The sequence below is a fragment of the Takifugu flavidus genome, chromosome 2 (assembly GCF_003711565.1).
Source record: "Takifugu flavidus isolate HTHZ2018 chromosome 2, ASM371156v2, whole genome shotgun sequence".
Lineage (NCBI taxonomy): Eukaryota > Metazoa > Chordata > Actinopteri > Tetraodontiformes > Tetraodontidae > Takifugu > Takifugu flavidus.
The window spans coordinates 18,389,254-18,407,660 of record NC_079521.1 but is presented as its reverse complement, the minus strand read 5'-3'; the positions used below and the strand labels follow the sequence as shown (position 1 = coordinate 18,407,660).

Sequence of the window (18,407 nt, the reverse complement as noted above, 5' to 3'; positions counted from 1 at the left end):
AAAGAGCTACTTTGCTCTAATATATGGCCCATTACCAAAGGGCCATCCATCACGTTAAACCCACCTTCAGAGGCCTGACAGTGTCGTTATAGTGCCACAGTGCTCTCTGTCTCCGCTCAGGACGCACTATTGAGTGCACGACATCGGCACGACTGTGTTTACCCCGGGAATACACAAACGCAGCCCGCCGCAGGTTCTATTAGCAAAAGCCGAGGAAATCTCTGCAGACGCACAGCTCAGTCGCTGCTGAACAGGGAGATCATCCACTGTCCTAATTCCTCCTCTTACAGGCTGTTTTCTCTCTGTGCAACATGACAAAAAAAGTAAAGATTTTTACCAAACTTTTAATCATCATGAAAGATGTGAGCTGGAATTAAGGAGCTGCGGTGGACCTGATTACTTAATAATATGGTGATGAGTTCAGTTATCAATCAAAGCTCCTGACAGGAATTACAATTCCGCCAAAATAAGAGCTGCTGCCTCTGTCATTGTGGCTGGTTTGTGCGGAGGCGTGTAAAAGGCTCCCAGCTGTGGACTCAGTCTTGTTACCTGCACCAGAGCCTGAAGAGCGCGGCTTTATTTTCGACTGCAGCAGTTGTGTTGTCTGAAACCTAAAGAGACGGCGGGTCTGGGACAATAGCCACAGTAAACACAGTAACGTACAGGCACAATCCACTGCTAGGTTGCTAGAGAATCACTCATTCACGTGCTGCTCAGTGTTTAGAATTCCTGTACGAGAGAGCAAACTCTCGCTGCAATAGCGCGAGCCTGAAGCAATGGAGTGTACATAAAGCTGAAGGCACATCACTCATGGTTAATCTAAACTGATGCACAACAAGATGGATGAATGTGCTGAAAGTGGAGTGTTGAGGCAATTTAAGGGACCAGTGTCTCGATGCGAGTCCCCGTTTTTTTAATTTCACCTCCATATTTGACTACAACTCATTTATTTTTTTAAGGTCTAAGACAAGAAGGAACGTGTTGGTGTGCTGAAATCTGCCTGATGAGTGAAAGTAGCATAAACAGATATCAACAAAGTGTTTGGGTCTCATGGGTCTAAAATTCAAACCGTCCTCTAACCTGGAAAATATCTGTGATGTCCGATTAAAAACTTAAACTGGAGTTAAAGTAACAACAGGAATAACGACCTTCAGGTCAACGTTCCGTCTCGGTGATCCTTCATTCGAAGAAAACCAAAAAACAAGCCGACACTTCGAAAACCCAAACTTTTATTTGCTTTTGTGTTGCATCGGCACAGAAAATAAATGGCGCTGTGGCTGATGGCGGCTTCATTTCTTAAAGTTCAACACGCTGGTGCAGGTGTGGGCATGAAAACATTGATCGCTCCTCTCCTCATTTCACGCCTGTGTTTGCGTCGCCTTTCTTCCACGTGGCCTTTTTTTAGCCGCGGGTGTAAAGCGCTGTTACAGTGGCTGTTTTGTGTTGGTCAAAGGTCTCAGCAGTGGAGATGACATGAGATAAATCCGGCCTCGCAGAGGTAAATCACTGCAGCTCTGGTGCGCTGCAGCTAGTCTCCCTCACCTCGCCACTTTTAGCAGACCGTGGCTGATTTCCTTCCTTGCGTGACTCCGGAGTGTAAACACACAGCCAGAGTGACTCATCACTATTTCTCACTTCCACGGCCTGATATAAACACACGGAGGGTCAGGTGTCATTTTAGGGTAGCGGGTGGGTGGGACGGGAGGGGGGCTGCAGAAGATCTCTCCAGTACGAAGAATTCACGGCTTCCTGTGGTCGAAGCCGCACGCCTGCCCACTCCATCCTGGAGGAAGGAGAAAGAGAAACCGTCAGAAATGGAGAGAGAGCTCGCGTGACAGATTATATTGCTCTTCAGGAAAATGGAAAGAATGTAGTTTTGATGGTCCTATATCTCTCTTTTCATCCAGAAACATGACAAGGAAAAGACAAAAAAGGACAGACGTCGGTCCAGTAGCGCATCCCTGACGCTCGTGCTGTCTCTTGTAGTGGTGGTTTGATTTATAAGACACGAAACCATGTTTACACGCTCCTGCCAACTTGTCTTGTGGGCAGATTGGCACTTGGTTAAAATGGGATGTCTAAGAAAGCCCTAATGCAGGGCCGCCAGCATGGAAGGGAGGGAAAGCCACTTCCTCTCAGGCCCCAGTCTGAAGACGGGCCAGAAACAGGCCGACATCAATCACTGTGCTCTCCGCGGTATTCCCAGTGCCATTGTTACAGAGCAGACCAGCGGAAAGAGGCCGGTAGCAGGTGGAAATATAAAAACCTTTGACAGCTATAAGCAACAATTCCTCTCAGGATCACTGAGTGTGGCTACACACACACACACACACACACACACAGAGCGATAATTTAATGCTCACATAAAGCAGCCGCAGACATGAACCTGACAGATAAGAACAGCGAATCCTCCTACATCTGCTAAACGTCTTCAGACTTATTTGCTGGATCGAATGTGGAAATGATTTACGGCTGTAATGGAGACACGTTTCCATCAGAACTTGAAATAAACAGAGAGACACGTGCAGCCTCATTTCTGCAGGCACGTCTGTTGTTTCTGCTGCCACACGATGGCCAGGTCGCCTGGTGACGACGCCTGGACGCCGTGGCAGCAAACGCCATCAGATGATGCCGGTTTTCTAACGTCTGTCGAGAGTGACCCTCTGAAGTTCCTCGTGGATGGCGTCAGACGACTTGTGAGGATTCACAGACTCACAAACAGCCTCCATGCTGCTGATTTCAGTTTGCTGCATTTGTGAAAGGTTTGTTCTCTGATTCAAACGCCGCTTGTTTTGGGTTTTCTTTTTAATGCTGTCTGGTCCGGGACAGAGATTTCTGATGCTCCTCTTCATCACCCTCTCCCTCTGTCACGTGGCTGCCTCCTGACAGCACCATTGGTCGTCTCCTCTGTGTTCCAGCCTCCTGGCGTCCGTCCTCTCTGTCCTCTGCCTGGCACTGCCTACCGCACGCCACGCTGCCCCCACAGCTGCAGCGCTCTCCTCACTGGGGATCACAGGCTAAAGCCTGGCAGGATCACTGACACACGATGCCTGTGCGTGTGATGCTTCGCTGGGACCCCCTCCGCTCAGGAAATGCTCTCGGCTTTTTTCCCACCCTCGTGTTCTGTTGCACAGAGTCGGGCATTACAACCGAATCCAGTTACCATCCCAGAGCATTCCTCACTGATTCCAACCACTGCCTGCTATAGGTTCCCACAGACAATGAGGTTATGCTATAATTTCAGCCTGGCTGGAGGAGCAAGTATCAAGTTGTGAACTAGCAAAGCTGTTTATGGCAGAACAGAGAATTTCAAGCTTTACAATAGGCAATTACCATGCCCACTCCCCCCCTCCCCTCCATTCAATTTGTGGTCAGTCTGTAGGTGGGTTTGGTTGGGAGCAGATTAAAAATAGCCAAACCCATTCCAGACAAGAACTGCGAGAGAAATGGAACACACATTGCATAAATGATATCTCCCATTGTGGTGTGCTGTTTGAGAATTCTTAATTGCTTTTTCCGAAGCCGGCTGCCACAGGAAAATCCCCCTTCAGAGTGAAGAAAAAGGAGTTGGTGGGCTGCACATAAACACCACGGATGTTACGTAAACACACATGTAAACATGTACATAAACCCGTGTCACCCCATGTGCACCCATCAAGCCGCCATCAGGACGAGTATCAAAGGAGGGAACCTGCAGCAGAGCCAGGCGCCGCCCGCATCTGCCTTGCGTGTCTCTTTTGTGTTCTGGGCTGTGGTTTCTGCTTCAGCTCTTATTATTGATGTCTCTGCCTGCACCAGACAGGCCGTGATGGTCCGGCCCTGGGAGGTGTGCAGGGCTGCAGGGTGGGGCCACAAACTGGCTCCCACTGGCTGTGTGGGACTGGCTCTTCCCAGAAAGGCCACAGAAGAGCAGGACCAAGCAAAGACTTGTTTACAGCGCGTACGTCCACGGTTCACGTCTTTATTCTGCCTGTTTCAATATTACAGCAACATTTACATTTATTAATATTTGAGCTAATCAGTTTTACTATACTAGTTGCAATATCCTGATTCTAAAGAAACTGCTTTTTATTTCTTTTTTATATATATTTTTATAATTCCCAAATGTAGGTGTCTTTTACTTTTTTCAGAATACAGAAATTTATTTTTAAATGCATAAAAAATACTACAGTTTCTCCAAAAGTAAAGCATGAATAAACAACAAGTGTTGAATAACTATATAAAATAAATGTGTTTCATTGAAATATTTGAGTCTTAATAGAAATGTGAGCTGTGTGAAAAATAGTAAGGCTGTTAAATAATTCAAATAAAAGGATTTTGGAACTTCCAGCTCTCCTATAAAGATAAAATGTTTTACTCTTGCAGCCTTATTTTAAAAATATTGATACAGTCTGTATATAAATAATTGTACACTAAATTATTCTTTTAATTTTGTATTTTGGAACTAGAGAGAAATCGTAAAAACTGCATTTCGTTGCCTTGTACTTGTGACATGTGTAATGACAATAAAGTTGAATCTAATCTAATCTAATCTAATCTAAAAATTAATCAAAACTTCGGACAAACGTCCTGAGAAATTCTGCTCAGGTAAATCCGAATCGAGCCCGTTTCTCTGTGATTGTTACCATATTTGGGTAACACCCGCTGTGCACGGGCTGTGCACGTCAACCCGCCGTTTATGATCACGCAATAGTGCAAAAACAAATGCCTCGTTTTTTCATTTGATTTTTCCACTTGCTGAGTCAGCAGGTCAGCCTCCCACCGACTGTTGTGACCCTCAAAGCAGCTTCAGATTAACGCGACAAACACAGAAAACTCAAGAGTGTCTCTCTCTGATGTGAGGGGGCTGTTTTTGATCCGCACACCAACACAGGGGACATTTGCGGGAAGCCTGCGGGGGCTGCGTTTCTCACCCGCTACATAATTCTGCAGAGATAAGTGAGATGTGTTTGGATCAATAGAATTAGCCGAAATAAATCTCCACAATTAAAAAGGTGATCACCACTAAGCCAACGTGTAGAGTATTCAGAGATTATAATGCTAATATAAAATTTAGTCGATTTAATTATTTTGTTTTTATTTTTTTAAATGTAAAATAAGTCTATTGTGTTAGAAAGTAAATAAATGCGTCATGAGTCTCAGGAATAAACAGGTGGAAGGCCGGAAGGTGCATTCCAACCAATGAAACGCTATGAGCCTCGAACTTAATGTATATCGGTCGTGAGTGGAACGATTTTTTTTCTAGGATTGTTTTTGTTTGAAATATTTGCGATGGATTTTTTTTTAAAACGTTTAAATTTCTCCACACGGCGTCAAAGCAGTCGGGTGTTAACTTTGATTCAACGAAGACTTTGTCTTAAATACGACAGCGTCAGTCGCTGCTGATGTGATATTTCTGAAGCCACAAGAATATTTTTAACGACACAATATTATAAGATCACGCGCACGTGTCCCTCCAGGCACGTTGCGCTGCTGCCCCGTCACGAGAGGCGGCCTCCAGGTACCTGGGCTGGTTCAGGTGTCGCTGTCGCGGCCACCACCTCAGCAGGTGAATCCAAAAAGCCCGAGTCTAAAGCTGCGAGCCTTCGCACGCGGCGGCGCGCACAGGATGAAATAAAACGTGCCCGAGCGCGCTTCTGCTGCAGCTGATTAGTGAGGAGGGCGGTGCCCATCAAATGTACTTCAGATCTGCGACGCAATCAGCGGTCTGCTAGCAATCCGTCCCTTCTCCTTCACATAAACAGCGCTTGAACGAAAATATACACGGCCACCTACAGCGAGAGGAAAGTGATGGGGGGGGGGGGGGGGGCACCTGAGCATCACACTGTTTTCAATTAACGCAACACTGAGAACAAGAGAACAGATAGAAAAGTAAAAATGATCATGATCACCACTCTGGTGAATTTCCTGAGACTGTTCGACTCATAATGCGGCCTTGAAAATGGCTCTAGATGGGGACACCTCAGAATGATCTCTGGCAGATTAAACCCTGAAAATTAAATAAAACATTAAGCCTAAAATAATGCTGTTATTCATTTATTGAACCACCCTTCTTAAATCGCTTCTGCAACAGGACCTTCTCTATTATCTGGATTTTTTGAGCGCATCAATCAGAATCTTAATCAGAAATTCGACCTGTCCTGCAGTAACAGTCGATAATCGTGAAACTTTTCTAATGGCTTAATTATTCAAATTTTTGATTGTATTTTTTCCTCACATGTGATCCAGGCAATTATCAAACAAGTCCCAACGTGAAAAAGGCAAAATAAAGGTCAAAATTCAATTTAGGAAGGTTCATTTGCCGTGAGAGACGTTTCGATTCGCATGAAAAGTTCTGTTGAATCAAAGTTGAGCCAGGTTCATGACAGATGAAATACTGTCTGTCGCTCTGTCCTGAAAAACAAAGCCGCTGCGGCCTCCCGGTGACCCTCGGCGGCCCCCATCCTGCCCCCGAGGAGAGAAGCGCGGCTTATTTGTCAGGCGTAACCGCGTTAAATAGTCAGGTTTAACGCTTTTCTCCACATCAGGCCTCCCTTTAGCCCAAATACAGTGTTGCACTTTAGTCTGCAGTCATTTAAAAGGAAGGAGTAATTTGACTTCAACTTTTTTTTTTTTTTTTTTAAACATATTATTTTTAAACTATTATTTAGTTACGACGATTGTGAACAAGCCGGAAATGTCAGTCGACCAGTTTTTAATGTGAACTGATCGAGTAATCCTTGAGAGTGAGTCGAAATACTGAAGAACAATTCTTTGGAATATCAACTGCAGGCGACAAACTAACTTAATTTAGGCCAACGAGTTTGTCAGAGAGGCACGTTAAAACCGCAGAAAGAATGCAGCCACTTGGAAATGGACTTTGGAACAAGCGATTTTATAGGGATCCAAAATTGGTCTGGGTGCATTAAATAACGTCAGGACGGACCGGAAAGGCTGTCAGGAGTGCGCACTCTGTGGTGCACCTCCACCTAAGTGGCCGAGCATTCCTAAGGATGCAGGGCTGTCAAATATTTCACGATGGGACGTCATGGAAAAGTGCACGACTTTCTTCTAGGATGCAGAACGTGAAGGCTTTGACCTTTGACGACCATCCGAGCTGTATAATAGCATTTACAATAGAATCCTAATGTAAAAAGAACATGACTTTGTTGTTAAATTTCGTCGGTTGTGTCATCAAACCATGCACTTTGAGAAATGCCACCCTTAAATACCCCACTTACAGCGTTTAAAAAGAATGCTGCCTTTGCAAAAGACGTCGGAACTACCTTAAAATGCGCATGAAAGTAAAAATATACACGGGCACGTGCAAACAGCGAGGAGAGAAAGAATAATAGAGATGGAGACGAAGCCGAAAGAAGGCGCACTAATGGGATGAAGTCATCAGCGGTAATTAAATGCAGTGGGCAGAGAGCGGGGTCGGGAGCGCGCCTGCCTCTGGTGCGCGCTGGGTGGTCCGCTGTGCTGATAAATGTGTGGCCCTGACTCCAGGCGAGTGGCCGAGCAGGCACCGGTTAAAACAATACTCACATTCATTTATCCGCGCTTTCAAATCCGCGCACAACAACAGCGCTGCGTCCGTCACCTCTGACAACGGCAATCTGCTCAATCGTGGCTACCCCCCCACCCCCACCACCACCTTTTTTACATGCAGCAGTGTCGGGGTTGTTTAGATGTCAGGAAACTATATCACAACTGAGTTTGAACTGCAAAGTAGTTTAGGAGTTTACGGAAGGTCATTTTAGGGAAACGGCTGGGAAGCTCTTTTACGCACACAACGCAGCCGCGTCTCCGAGCATCATGTGCGTAAAAGTGGGGGAACACTTTAAATAAGACAAGCCAGTTTTTTTTCTACTTTGTTAAACGACAAAGAAGTAACGCAGAGCCCGCAGACCCGCGACAGGCTCAGTTATTTGAGGCAAAATGCTGCAGGGCAGGCGGCAGCTCCCGAGATCTCCGGGGAACAATAAGCCCACTCCTGTCAACAGTTTTGGGTTATGGACTGATCGTCTGTCAGCAGCTCTCGCTCACAGCTGCGTGAGGAGCCGTAAAACCAACTAAAGCGAAGCTTTGCGACGTTGGAAACACAAACAAAATAAATCAACACGCATTTGAATTCACGTCTGATTCAAAGCAAAATCGTCCCGTGCAGCAAGACTCGAGCCTGAGTTCATTTGGCCAAACATCCTGTGTCATTAGGAGTTACCAAGGTTCCAGGCTTTCGCCCCCCGAGCCTCAGTGACGCTGCTGATATTCTGATTAGTTAAAAAATAATAATTTTACCTTCACCATTTGATGGATGTGCCCGGGAGAAGTGGAAGCCTGATCCACGGTCCGCGTTTCTTTGCTCGCTTCGGCAGAGCTGCCTCCTCTCTCCTCCCGCGTGCATGCCTAAATATTATGACGGCATTACACAAACAATATTCACGTGTAAAAACGTCCCACGTCCGCACAAGAGGCCACGACAAGACGGACATATCACATCAGATGGAGTATTAGCCGATCTAAACGGGACTTTTGCTTGATTTTTTTATTTAAAGAAGGCCAGAGAAAATGTTTACATTGTGCTGTATAAACATCCTGCCCATGTTCCTGTCTATGTTGTACAGAAAACGGGAGGGTGGTTTTAAATCTGAGGGGCATGCTCTCTGCTAAATGCTTTTCATGTTCCGAAATGTTGTAGAATATATTTGATAGTATAATAAAGCAGTGGGACACGGCCTGCTGGGCGAGCTGGTGTATCAATGTGGAAAGATATAAAGATATAAATGTTGGGTTTTTTCCTCTGAATCAGGCTTGTGAAGGACTTTTTATGACCACTAGTTGACTGTCAATGTTGGAATAAATAAATAAAAATTCAGCCTTTTGCAACCCAACATGCTGTGAAGCCTTCACGTGTACTATTGTGATGTGCGTTTAATGTCCACAACATGACGTCACGGTAATCAAGCATATAGTGTTGGACTGATTGTTGCATTCTGTTAGAATTGATATATTCCTTATTTCAGTATAAGGACTGGGGAAGCATTTTCCTGAAAAGTGAAGGCGCACAGATGTGCGTGCTCACAGCCCACCGCTGGAGTAGGAGGGAACTGGGCGGGTCTTAACGTTTGGATGGCAAAGACAGCGGCTCCCAGTGCGCTCATGGCAACAGATAAGTAAAAAGTGAGCTCCTCGGACGCACGACAACACACCAACTGAAGTGGAAAGCGGCTCCTGTTCTGCTCCTTATCCCATTCGGACCTCGAATACAAGTCGATTCTGCTTGAGACTCTTTTTAAAGGAAGGAGGGAGGAAGACAGCCTCGCCTTTGGCTCCTGCGTCAGCTTACCAGCACGTTGCCGATGGTCATTTTTATTATTCGGCCCTGTACGCTCGGGAAGCAGTATCCGGCTTCGTGTTTATAAGTGGGAAAACGTTGTTTGTCATTTCGAAAACAAGACTGAACTAATGACGGCAGAAGTCCAGCAGCCCCCAGCGCAGACGCCTGCTCAGAGCAGCCCGATGTCGGGTCCGGAGAAGCCGCACGGACAGACGGCGGTGATGGAAACCGCCTCATCCACCACAAAAGCCAAAAAGACCAACGCGGGGATCCGCAGACCAGAGAAACCCCCATATTCATACATCGCTTTGATAGTCATGGCAATCCAGAGCTCTTCGACCAAGCGGCTGACGCTCAGCGAAATCTACCAGTTTCTGCAGAGCCGCTTTCCGTTCTTCAGGGGCTCGTACCAGGGATGGAAGAACTCTGTGCGTCACAACTTGTCCCTCAACGAATGTTTCATTAAACTGCCGAAGGGCCTCGGTCGGCCAGGGAAAGGACATTATTGGACTATCGATCCGGCTAGTGAATTTATGTTCGAGGAGGGCTCCTTCAGAAGGAGACCCAGGGGCTTCAGGCGCAAGTGCCAGGCGCTGAAGCCCATGTACAGCATGATGAACGGCCTGGGATTCAACCACATCCCCGAGTCCTACAACTTTCAGGGGAGCGGCGGGGGCCTGTCCTGTCCGCCCAACAGCTTGCCTCTGGACAGCGGGATCGGGATGATGAACGGACACTTGGCAGGTAACATGGACATGGGTCTATCCGGACACACCATGTCACACTTGACGAGCAACAGTGGACATTCCTACATGGGAAGTTGTACGGGATCCGCTGGGAGCGATTATCCCCATCACGACAATTCTGGCTCCCCCCTGCTAACCAGCGGGGGAGTAATGGAGCCTCATCCCGTCTACTCGAGCTCAGCTTCGGCGTGGGCTCCAGCTCCCCCGGCCTCACTCAACAACGGGGCCTCCTACGTCAAGCAGCAGCCTCTTTCTCCTTGTAATCCAGGGACAAACCCGCTGCAGCCCAGCTTGCCAACGCACTCACTGGACCAATCGTACCTGCACCAGAACGGCCACAGCACTACAGATTTACAAGGTAAGTGCACTGGAGCGGTAGCGCACTGACTTACTGGAAAATAAAAATTAGAAGAAGGAACTGTGCCGCAGTAATTCAAATCAAATTACATGATGCTTTGCTCAAAACGTTTTGCGTGGGTCAAGCACGGCAGGCACAGATGTTCGGGCCAAAAGTGCCTCATGGAAAACACATTACTTTTTTAAAATAAAAAAATGTATACATATATAAACTCGTTTCACCAAAAACACACCAGTGTGTGACACAACTCTAAGAAAAGTACCAATAAAAGGATTTCGTCAGTGTCCTGTTTAAAATCAAACGGGCTTTCCAAACTTGCACGCACTTTCTGGAAGTGATAGACATTAAAAGAGGGACCAGGGGGCAGGGAGAGACGGAGAGCTGCGCCAATCAAGAAAAACAAGCCTGGGTAGAAACCAGTCTGCCTTTTACCCCGAGGCCTCGAGTCCACCGGGACTGGCGTGCAAGAGGGCCACTGTCAATTAGCCTTGCAACCCCCCCCCCCCCACACACACACACACACACACACACACAACTTTAATCGTGCTTGCTAAATGGTCTGCAAATCCAGAGCCTATCGGCGTTTGCGTTAAGCAAACAGAACCAGACTAAAACTTTAAGGTTTTTTTTTTAAAGCTATACTGAATAAAATAAATAAAGATATGTCAAACACACGCTTTTATCTGTTTCATTTTAAAATTGTAACCATTGAACGCTCTTCCTCAGGTATTCCCCGGTACCATTCCCAGTCTCCAAGCATGTGCGACCGTAAGGAGTTCGTCTTCTCCTTCAACGCCATGACGTCCTCAGCGATGCACTCGCCGAGCAGCGGCTCCTACTACCACCACCAACAAGTTGCCTACCAGGACATCAAGCCCTGCGTCATGTGATGTCTCCACGGACGACCTGCAGACCAGAACGCGCTGGAAAAGTCACTCAGACGAGTGAAGAGGGAGGAAAAAAATAAACAAGTGAGGGGGACAGACAGGCCTGCCCCGGCTGGAGAAGCAACGTAGAACGGACTACTTTTTCTGTTTTTACGCAACAGCTACAGAGGCGGGGAGCCAGGCCCGAACAACCACACGATAATAATAATATATTCTAATAATAATAAAACCTTTCTGCAACCAGCATCGACCAGCGGGATAAAGACAGCCTGCAATACCCGCTGTTTGGTACTACTTTAGTCCTGCAGAGCGGATGACTACCACTTCACACTTTTAGTCCTTTTCCATAGGCCAATGTAAAAATGCACGTCTGATTTTTTTTTTTTTAAACCCTGTTTCTTTTTGACACATTAGGTCGAGGCTCTTTTTGGACTGACGTATCAGAATTATGAAATGAAAAAAACAATCAAACAAAAATAGTGGACATTACTGTACATATACATGTCCATATATACTGTGTAAAATTAATGAAGGCACTTTTTGAATAGCCTCTAAGCGCAACGTTTTATTTATTCTGTAGGCCCATTCTATATTTTAATTTCAGGCGAATGGGCCAAGGAGGTATACGCTTTATTGGCAATATTTGTGAGAACGCTTGTTTAAAAAATCGAGGATATATTGTAAGCACTGTCATGTCGTTTGTGTTAGACGTATGTAAATCATTACTTTCGGCACTGTATACTTATGTTGGTAGGAAAAATAGTGAAGGTCCATCATTGAGATCCGATTTTAATAGGCTAGATTATGGAAAAAAAATCATTTATAATGAAATAAAATATATATGCTGGGCCGTCGAAGCCCGAATCCACCAAAACAAGGATTTTTATTTCACTTTTTTTTCTCACCCTGAGGCAACATGATTCTTGAAGCCCAAATTGATGCGATCGAGCTGTTGAAAATCTCTGGATCCAAATAAAAATAAATGGAGCTTTTAAGTCCCACGTGTCTGAAGACGGGAGATCTTTGTTTTGTGAGAAGATGAAATTATTCCTGAGAAATGAAGCCGTCCTGTGCAAACAGAACCTCCTTAAAATAGAGCTGAACAGATGAGCTGCGATGAAACACGCACGACGCACAATTATTCATGATACGTTTCAAAACTGTTTTTCGGGGGATTATTTTTATCCCAGCGTGAAATTTTAAAAGCAACAGGTGCTACTGTGGTAGAAAAATGGGTCATGCAAGCATGAAAGAAAAATACACATTGAAACGCTTCCTAGTTTATTTTACTGTAGAAATAAGGTTGTTTAGACGTCATTGCCCGAATTCCTTTGAACTCGGGGCCCTATATGCCGTTTTAATATTTATGTAGCTTTCAAATCTCACGTGGTGACCAGTGCCTGAACCCCTGCCCTGTACACTGTGCAGCGGAGGGTGAGAAGGCTCAGCAGCAGTGGAAAGAGCGCATTAACAAACCGATGACATTTGCCGAGCTCCAGCGCTCCGGTGGGGCCGCCGGGGTGAGTCGGGGCTCCGCAGCTGTTGCCCGCGCCAGGCGCGCATGACAGCGCCATAAAAAGCCCGAGAGCTGCTCCGTGCGGACAGACACGCCGTGCACTTGTGTCTCCGTACATGCAAAGACATCAGGGAGAAGAGGACACTTGTGCGAATGACAGAGGAAGAGGAAGCAGGCCGCTTCAGGGCGGATCGGTGTTTAAAAGAGGTAATGACTCCTTCTGTTACAGACCAGAGACAACGGCTCAAACTGCGCTCAAACCGACACGTAGAATCCCACATTAATGTTAAAAATAAGTCAGCGATGCATACGATTTATACAGTCAAATGATTATATTTAGAAGCGCAATTTCACATTTCCTTTAGGTCAAATAAAATAATGGCGGACAGCAGTTTATGAAGATGAGCTCAACCAAAACAAGACGATTCAACTGCTTTTACAATCCGCGCCCCCGAGTTCAGAGAAAACAGCTTTTATGTTGAGGAGTCCTGCTGAAGTAGCACATCAAAACTACTGACGATTTCTTTTGATCAACATCTGCCTCAAACTTGGCAAAATTCGGAGGAAATGTAGAAAATAAGGCTGTATGTGATGGAAGAACAACGTTAATAAAGAGCCGTAACAGTTACTGGGAAATCCTCAAAATAAAATTCCAAAAACAAAAGCTTTCGGCACGCCTGCACGTGCACAAAGGTCATTAAAATTACAGAAGCAACTGACTTTTACAGCAAAACATGTAACCTAAATAACAGGTCAACAACAAAAAGGCCAGATGAAGTAATGTTTTTATGTATTAGTTATTATAGTCATAATAAATAATACATTTATTATATGTAAATCACTCCATCCTTTACCTTCTCTTGGGCTTCATTTGTTTGCCGTGTTTGGAACATTTGGAGGATGTTTAAATCTGGTTTCTTTGGTCTTGTGAGGCTGGCGACCCAACGGGCCGTGCACGCCACTCTCACAGGCTCTGGCAGAGTTTCACCGTGTTACCGCCTGCTGCTCGCTCACTCCAGCGCCGCTGCTCTTGGTATCGGTGGCTGTGGTTCCTAGTCTCCGTCTTCAATGGGACCATCCAGAACATTCCTCTCCTTGTGGACCCTTGGACAGTTCGGCCTGTAAACTGAGCCCCTGCAGAACCTTGAGGACGCGCTGTGCTGCCTGACAGTTGCTGTAGTCCAGCTGGGCCTCCTGCTGAGCTCCCAGCCAGGTGAGCTTCAGCGGGGCGGCGTCCTGCTCCCGGAGGAGACGCTTGAGCTCACTGACACGCAGCCCGGACGGAAGAGCCGTCAGGCAGACAGTGGTGGCGCCCAGAGGCACGGCTTCACTTCCACCTTCCTCTGGACCCTGCTTCTGTCTGTAGCTTTGTCCACCTTCCTCTGGACCCTGCTTCTGTCTGTAGCTTTGTCCACCTTCCTCTGGACCCTGCTTCTGTCTGTTGCCTCGGCCACCTTCCTCTGAACCCTGCTTCTGTCTGTGGCCTCGGCCACCTTCCTCTGACCCTGCTTCTGTCTGTGGCCTCGGCCACCTTCCTCTGAACCTGCTTCTGTCTGTGGCCTCGGCCACCTTCTCTGGACCCTGCTTCTGTCTGTTGCTTTGTCCACCTTCCTCTGAACCCTGCTTCTGTCTGTTGCCTCGTCCACCTTCCTCTGAACCCTGCTTCTGTCTGTGGCCTCGGCCACCTTCCTCTGGACCCTTGTTTCTGTCTGTAGCTTGTCCACCTTCCTCTGAACCCTGCTTCTGTCTGTTGCCTCGTCCACCTTCCTCTGAACCCTGCTTCTGTCTGTGGCCTCGGCCACCTTCCTCTGGACCCTGTTTCTGTCTGTTGCTTTGTCCACCTTCCTCTGAACCTGCTTCTGTCTGTGGCCTCGGCCACCTTCCTCTGGACCCTGTTTCTGTCTGTTGCTTGTCCACCTCCTCTGGACCCTGCTTCTGTCTGGCCTTGTCCACCTTCCTCTGGACCCTGCTTCTGTCTGTTGCCTCTTCTTTGCCACCCTCTCTTTTGCCGTCTATCTTTCTGTCCTAGCTGAGCTCTTGCTCCCTCTGTGGATTCTCCCTCCGGCCTGTCTGTTGTTTTCTGCCCTGCCATGCTACTGCCGGTCTGTAGACTGGGCGCTGCTGGAATGGGTGTCGGACCCAGCGATACATCCTTCAGAGTCTTTTCCTCAAAAGCTCGCAGCCTCCGCAGGATGGGGATCTTCTCCAGCTTCTCTTTGCTCAGCTGAGGGGACAGAGAGGGGAATATTTTCAGAATTGAAGAAACAGGCAAAAGCACCTTGCAAAACTACCGCTCCATAAACGAAAACTGAATGCTTACGAACTGTTCTTGGTCACAGCTTAAGTGATATAGGCATGACTATCATTATAGAAGCAGGACATTTCACTTCCTAAGCGGTTAAAAATAAAGACTGTTCTCTTGATTTGTTGGGCCTGTAAGTGTCTTGGCAGCCTTTGATGCCGGCCAGTCCTGTAAAGGATATACGGGGCTATTGTTTTTATGTTGGCCTGTTTGACCCGTCGTTCCCCTGCTCCTGCAGAGCCACGCTGGCTGGGCAGAGGAGCCTTTGATGATCAGACATGGCCTTCCTGCCAGTGAGGTCACTGGGTCCTGTTTACTTACGAGCATGTCTTAAGGAACCCAGAGGCTACACTCACCCTTCACATAACAATAATGTCCACAAGACAAAATACTAGGTGAAAAATTACACCCAAAGCACAAAGCTCACCTTTAAAGTACAAACATTTTAAAATAGACTTATTACACATTTAAATTTAAAACCACTTTTTATTCTATTTGTTAAAATTTCTGTTTAAGTCTTACTAAACATATTTATCTAATGTAATAGACATATTTCCTATAATTATTAATTACTCATGATTGTTGAGTAATCTGATTAAAGATGATTGTCACTATTTTTTTTTTTTTTAAAAACACTAATAGTTTTCTCCTTTCATGAGATGTGATGTCGCTGGTGTCCCGCTAGGGGGCAGTGTTGAAAACAGACCCTAACCCGCGTCAGGGTAGTTTTAATTTGTTCCACCTACAAAGTATTTTGTCGTCAGAGAACATTTGAAAAGAAAAAAAAAAATATTTTATTTTTAAAAAACAGATTCAGTTATTTATTTATTTTTACTCCCTAATATAGAACTGAAGGAAAGTGATGTCTCTGTGTCAAGTAGAAACTCTTACCTTCCTCCAGATGATCCCCTGCGGTTTGGGGCGCTGGCAATTGGTTTTAATAACTCGAGTGGGTGTCAGGATATAATCCACAGTCAGATCATGACTTTCTATTAATTCCTCTGGAATATCAAGTATCTGAAAAGACATAAAACCAAGGAATAAAGATACAAAAAATGTCTGAATGACATTTTCATGTTGACAAAATATATCAAGCAGACAAAGTAAAAGATGCTCAAGCTCTGCCACATCATATTCGATGGTGGGTAATAAAAGAACGAACCTGGCAGTCATGGACTATCGTTACAACCACGGTAGAGTCACTGAGAGCCCCCATTGACGCCATCATTCCATACTCCATGTCAGCGAAGCCCTCTCCTTTTCCAATCCGAAGGCCTGCAGAGCAAAGGAACCATTTAAAGGGCAGGCTTGATTCAGCACCCTGTTATAGATGCATGTGTCAAAATAAAACACCTACATTTTTTTTAAACACCTTACATGTTATTCCTGGGTAAAGAGTGCAGTTGAATATAATGTGAAGTAAACACTGCACAGTGGCGCAAACATCTGCCACACAACAGCTACCTTTCTCTGACACCGCCACAGAACCAACCACCACCAGGTCCACCTTCAACTTTGCATCCAATTCAATCGGAACGCTGAAAAGTTTCACACCCTGAGAGAATTTGAGAAAATAAATAAGTATTATTATAATGATTAAATGTGCGTGCAAAGTGAAACAAACGGTAGGAAACTTAAACCTGAGAAGAGGCACAAATGTGGAGCTGTTGTTTGTTGGCACCTTGGGGAGGAATAATTTTATTGAAAAGTCCAGTGCGAAGGCGAGGAGTTGGGACCAGTAAAGTTTTTCCCGCCTGTGAAGAGCGAGTGGTGAAAAACAAATGTGAAACAAGAATAGTTAAATAAACCAAGCATATGGAATTCCCAGTGCTGAGCTGAAAATAGGACATAATGTGTTGTGACACTGGGTGTGTGGTTTTCCTCCACAGTGCAACCTGCAGCACTGCCAGCCTGGCGCCCTCCAGAGGCTTGTCAGGATCCACCTTCACCTCAGCTGCTCGGGCGAACACATCCAGCTCTGACACTCTGGAACAGGCTGTGAAAGCACCCTGCGTGAGGGGAAGGAGGGGAAATAGCTTTTATTCACCTTAAAACACTTACTTCCAGAGTAGCAAAGCGAGCCTGCTGCTGCGGCCTGTCTGGGTTGACTTTGACTGTCTGGCTGGACCTGAACTCCTGGAGCTCTGAGAGCCTGTTGCAAGCCTGAGCTGCCCCCTGGCCGGTGGGTAAATAGCAGATGAGTTGCAAAGACTTGGCAGGAAGGGCAACAGTTGACCCGTTGTCATCACTGTAGCACCGGTTCTACCTATCTATGCCTCAATTCCTATGTATTGCCAACATATAGAACAGACATGAGCGAGCCAGACACAGAGGAAACAGGAATTCTTCCAAAAATGTGCCTTTGAATGAGGATTTGTAATAATCAGACATTCATAGTCAGAAAATGTTCTCCAGCAACGGCTTTGTTGTTTCTGTCTCTGTTTATTCCCATCACATTTCCTGTTGTCAATGTTAGGTTGGACAACTGTCCAATGAGCACTGATAAATCCGACAACACGTAAACGTACCTTGAAGTTTGGGATTCTGTTGAAAACGGGTCTTGGATAGTTGGCCAAATTCTTGCTCTCAATGTAGGCCCACACTTTTTCACGTATGTCCCATTTCGATGTTCCTGAAGTGAGAACAATATCAAAAAAGTAATAAATAAATAGCAACACAAAGAACCAAGCCGGAGCATTATTAGCAGTTTAACAGTCGGACTTTTAACACAAACGTCACAGTTACAAAACCTACCAGGATTTATTATTATAACAGGCGCCATCGCGCATTTTAAACAGGCCATATGAAGGGGTTTTTAAAGACAACACAGCGGGCTCATTTAGGAGAGTTATAAAAAGTGAATGTTGTGAACAGCTGAACAGGCTTGTCCCTATTTATCATCTCTACGGAGGCCCACGAGGGACAATGCGACTACAAGTAGAAGCCGGGGGGGAAAGTCTCCGCGTTAATTTAAACTGTCGCTTTTACACACTTTAACCGTATTATTTGTCTTAAACAATGTTATAAAAGAAAAGGACTAAAAAAAATTTCCAGCTGCTGTGAATAAATTAATTGATACTGTCAAGGTTGCGTATACGTTTTCATTTGAGATGAGTACTAAACATTGACTCATAAATACTCGTATATGTTGCATGTTAGCATATTTATTTCCATTTCTATTTAGAATAACGTGGTTTCCCTTTTGACACTATGTGCAGGTTTCTAAATCTTGCAGATAATGTTTGTTTATATGAATGTTATACACACTTTCTTGTTATT

The 18,407-nt window shown here is 45.7% G+C and overlaps 2 protein-coding genes across 30 annotated transcripts; one reads left to right on the top strand and one right to left on the bottom strand.

Annotated features, from left to right (window-relative positions):
- Positions 1–9,129: 9,129 nt before the first annotated feature.
- Positions 9,130–12,321, top strand: foxf1 (forkhead box F1). The gene is made up of 2 exons (XM_057016674.1): positions 9,130–10,423; positions 11,150–12,321. Exons 1-2 carry the CDS (start codon positions 9,448–9,450, stop codon positions 11,311–11,313), a joined length of 1,140 nt encoding a protein of 379 aa, XP_056872654.1. The 5' UTR covers positions 9,130–9,447; the 3' UTR covers positions 11,314–12,321.
- A 961-nt stretch (positions 12,322–13,282) lies between these two features.
- mthfsd (methenyltetrahydrofolate synthetase domain containing) lies at positions 13,283–18,066 on the bottom strand. Of its 29 annotated transcripts, none has more exons than XM_057016631.1 (12): positions 17,883–18,063; positions 17,657–17,760; positions 17,190–17,303; positions 17,024–17,137; positions 16,769–16,882; positions 16,593–16,683; positions 16,291–16,403; positions 16,020–16,145; positions 14,755–15,050; positions 14,551–14,679; positions 14,407–14,511; positions 13,283–14,369 (listed from the first exon to the last, which is right to left on the bottom strand). In XM_057016631.1, exons 1-12 carry the CDS (start codon positions 17,929–17,931, stop codon positions 13,892–13,894), a joined length of 1,833 nt encoding a protein of 610 aa, XP_056872611.1. In that variant the 5' UTR covers positions 17,932–18,063; the 3' UTR covers positions 13,283–13,891. The 29 variants fall into 29 exon arrangements, with proteins under 29 accessions (XP_056872611.1, XP_056872440.1, XP_056872484.1 ...); XM_057016460.1 differs by lacking the exon at positions 17,190–17,303 and adding an exon at positions 14,706–14,732 and having other exon boundaries at positions 13,283–14,331; positions 14,551–14,589; positions 14,629–14,667; ... (1 more) ...; positions 16,769–17,137; positions 17,883–18,061; XM_057016504.1 differs by lacking the exon at positions 17,190–17,303 and adding an exon at positions 14,706–14,732 and having other exon boundaries at positions 13,283–14,331; positions 14,407–14,472; positions 14,551–14,589; ... (2 more) ...; positions 16,769–17,137; positions 17,883–18,061.
- Between the last annotated feature and the right edge of the window lie 341 nt (positions 18,067–18,407).

Coding starts and splice junctions, on each gene's coding strand:
- foxf1 (XM_057016674.1), top strand. CDS start 9,448: ATGACGGCAGAAGTCCAGCAGCCCCCAGCGCAGACGCCTGCTCAGAGC. Junction 10,424..11,149: donor CAGCACTACAGATTTACAAG/GTAAGTGCACTG, acceptor GCTCTTCCTCAG/GTATTCCCCGGTACCATTCC.
- mthfsd (XM_057016398.1), bottom strand. CDS start 17,931: ATGGCCTGTTTAAAATGCGCGATGGCGCCTGTTATAATAATAAATCCT. Junction 14,680..14,754: donor CAAGGCCAGACAGAAGCAGG/GTCCAGAGGAGG, acceptor AGACAGAAGCAG/GTTCAGAGGAAGGTGGACAA. Junction 14,370..14,406: donor AAGCAACAGACAGAAGCAGG/GTCCAGAGAAGG, acceptor AGACAGAAGCAG/GTTCAGAGGAAGGTGGCCGA.